At 38.9% G+C, this 2,805-nt stretch overlaps 1 protein-coding gene across 1 annotated transcript; it reads left to right on the plus strand.

The window, feature by feature from the left end:
* Window positions 1-420: 420 nt before the first annotated feature.
* On the plus strand, window positions 421-2,208 carry LOC135152120 (uncharacterized). The gene has a single exon (XM_064091955.1). The coding sequence runs from the start codon at window positions 421-423 to the stop codon at window positions 2,206-2,208; it is 1,788 nt and encodes a 595-aa protein (XP_063948025.1).
* The last annotated feature ends 597 nt before the right edge of the window (window positions 2,209-2,805 follow it).

Genomic DNA, 2,805 nt, shown 5'->3' on the forward strand with positions numbered 1-2,805 from the left:
CCGAAAATGAAGCTACAAGTTGTTTTCAACTTCAAACATGTCTGAAATGAAGTTACAAGTTGTTTCCAACTTCAATCGATTCAATAATGAAGCTACAAGTTGTTTCTGGGCTCAAACGAGTAAAGATGAAACTAAAAGTTGTTTCGAACTTCAAACAACCGAAAATTAAGCTACAAGTTGTTTTCAACATTAAACAAGTCTGAAATTAAGCTACAAGTTGTTTCCAACTTCAATCGAGTCAATAATGAAGCTACAAGTTGTTTCCGGGCTCAAACGAGTAAAGATGAAACTAAAAGTTGTTTTGAACTTCAAACAACTGAAAATGAAGCTACAAGTTGTTTTCAATGTGCCTTTAAGCTTGATATTCACAAGGCGTTTGATAGCCTAAATTGGGACTTCCTGTTTACTGCTTTGGATAAAATGCGTTTCCCTGATTTGTTTATCAGGTGGATTAAAAAATGCATCTCGGGTTGTATGCTTTCTGTAAAGATAAATGGTGTCCTTGAGGGTTATTTCCAGTGCAAGAGTGGGCTCCGTCAAGGGGATCCCCTCTCCCCTTATTTATTCGTGCTTAGTATGGAAATTCTGACTATCTATTTGAACACGACGCTCCAGAATTGTGAATCATTTGTTTTTCATTGGCGTACAAAGCAGCTCAAGCTTTCTCATGTTATCTTTGCAGACGACATTTTTGTCTTCTGTAAAGGTGAACAGGCCTCTATTAAGATTCTTCTCGACTCGGTGTCTCACTTCTGTGATTGCTCAGGCTTGAAGTTGAACAAAGAGAAGTGCCAGGCTTTCTTTTGCAACGTTCCTGCTGATATAGTTCGTGATACCATAAGTGAGTATGGTTTCTCTCAAGGATCCCTTCCCATTACCTATTTGGGACTTCCTCTGATCACTAGTCGACTCACTCCTTCTCTATGTGATCCTCTGATCCATCGGCTATGTAAAAGAATTGAGGGTTGGGCTGTGCGTTCTCTCCGATATAGTGGGAGACTTCAACTGATAAAATCTGTTCTCCAAGCCATTCAGGGCTTCTGGTCAATGTACTTATTTCTGCCGAAGGGAGTTCTAAAGCGAATTCAATCTATTCTCGCTAAATTCTTGTGGGGTGGCTGCAGTTTGGAGGGCAGATGCCATTACAATGTGGCATGGGCTGATTGTTGTTTTAAAAAAGAGGAAGGTGGCCTTGGGGTTAGAGACTTGTTTGAGTGGAACAAATCTGCAATATTCTTGCAAATATGGAAACTTTCCCTTCCAAACCCCTGTTCTATTTGGATTCTTTGGGTTCATTCCTGTTTACTAAAGCATAAAGCTTTCTGGACAACGAAGATCCCGTATAAGTGTCCTTGGAATCTTCGAAAGATCTTCAATGCACGCTCTGAAGCTTTGCAGCACATCTCTGTTATGGTTAAGGAAAATTCTGAGTTCAAATTATGGCATGACCCTTGGCTTATAAATGAGCCACTCATCCAGAAATTTGGAGTGGGTTTAATCTCTATCATGCAGTCCTCTTCTCTTGCTGCTGTTGGAACCATTATTTCAAATGGTCAATGGTCGGTTGCCACTTCAAATGATCACCGTGCTGTGCACTTTAGGAGCTTGCTATACTCTCGACAGATTGGTGCTAATGACATAGTGTTTTGGAATGGCGCCCACCCAGTCAATTTGAATGTCATTTGGGATTCTATTAGGAGAAGAGGAACTCCTCCAGGCTGGCTTCCTCTTATTTGGAATAAGTTTCATATTCCTGCATGCTCATTCATATCTTGGTTGGCTTGTCGCGAGAGACTTCTAACAAAGGACCGAATGCTTCTGTTCCATATGAATACTAACCCCAGATGTGCATTATGTTCTAGTAGCAATGAAGACACGGAGCACCTTTTCTCCCAGTGCCCATACTCCTATTTGATTTTCCGGGCGTGTCCGTTCAATCCTATTCTTGTTTGGAGAAGATGGATGCAGGGTGATTTCTTTGATGAGCCGAAAACTGCCTTCCAGAAAAACTTTGTTTTTCTTTATATCACTGTTGCAATCTATTTAATTTGGAGGGAAAGAAACAGTAGAGTCCATGATGGTGGAAGTATGCCAGTTGCTCAATTAATTATGATAGTAAAGCGTATGGTGCGTGAGAAATTGAGTACTTGTAATGATTTCCGTAGGGAACTATCCAGAGATCCTTCCTTAAGCCATATTCTGTACTAATTTAGTTCTCTACCTTGTCTAGTTTTTAGACTAGTTTTAGTCTATATTATGTTATTTATGGACTAGTTTAGTCGGTTCTTGTTGACTGATAGTCTTTTTATCGCGGGGTATGCCCCTAGAAGTGTACTCTTTGTTTTTTTAATTCAATTCTCAATTATCAAAAAAAAAAAAAAACATCAAACAAGTCTGAAATGAAGCTACAAGTTGTTTCCAACTTCAATCGAGTCAATAATGAAGCTACAAGTTTTTTCCGGGCTCAAACGAGTAAAGATGAAACTAAAAGTTGTTTCCAACTTCAAACAACCGAAAATGAAGCTACAAGTTGTTTTCAACATCAAACAAGTCTGAAATAAAGCTACAAGTTGTTTCCAACTTCAATCGAGTCAATAATGAAGCTACAAGTTGTTTCCGGGCTCAAATGAGAAAAGATGAAACTAAAAGTTGTTTCCAACTTCAAACAACTAAAAATGAAGCTACAAGTTGTTTTCAACTTCAAACAAGTCTGAAATGTAGATACAAGTTGTTTCCAACTTCAATCGAGTAAATAATGAAGCTACAAGTTCTTTCCGGGCTCAAACGAGTAAAGATGAAACTAAA

This window comes from Daucus carota, chromosome 4 (assembly GCF_001625215.2).
Source record: "Daucus carota subsp. sativus chromosome 4, DH1 v3.0, whole genome shotgun sequence".
NCBI lineage: Eukaryota > Viridiplantae > Streptophyta > Magnoliopsida > Apiales > Apiaceae > Daucus > Daucus carota.

Bases quoted from the DNA above. Each gene is read 5' to 3' on its own strand.
- LOC135152120 (XM_064091955.1), top strand. From the start codon at position 421: ATGCGTTTCCCTGATTTGTTTATCAGGTGGATTAAAAAATGCATCTCG.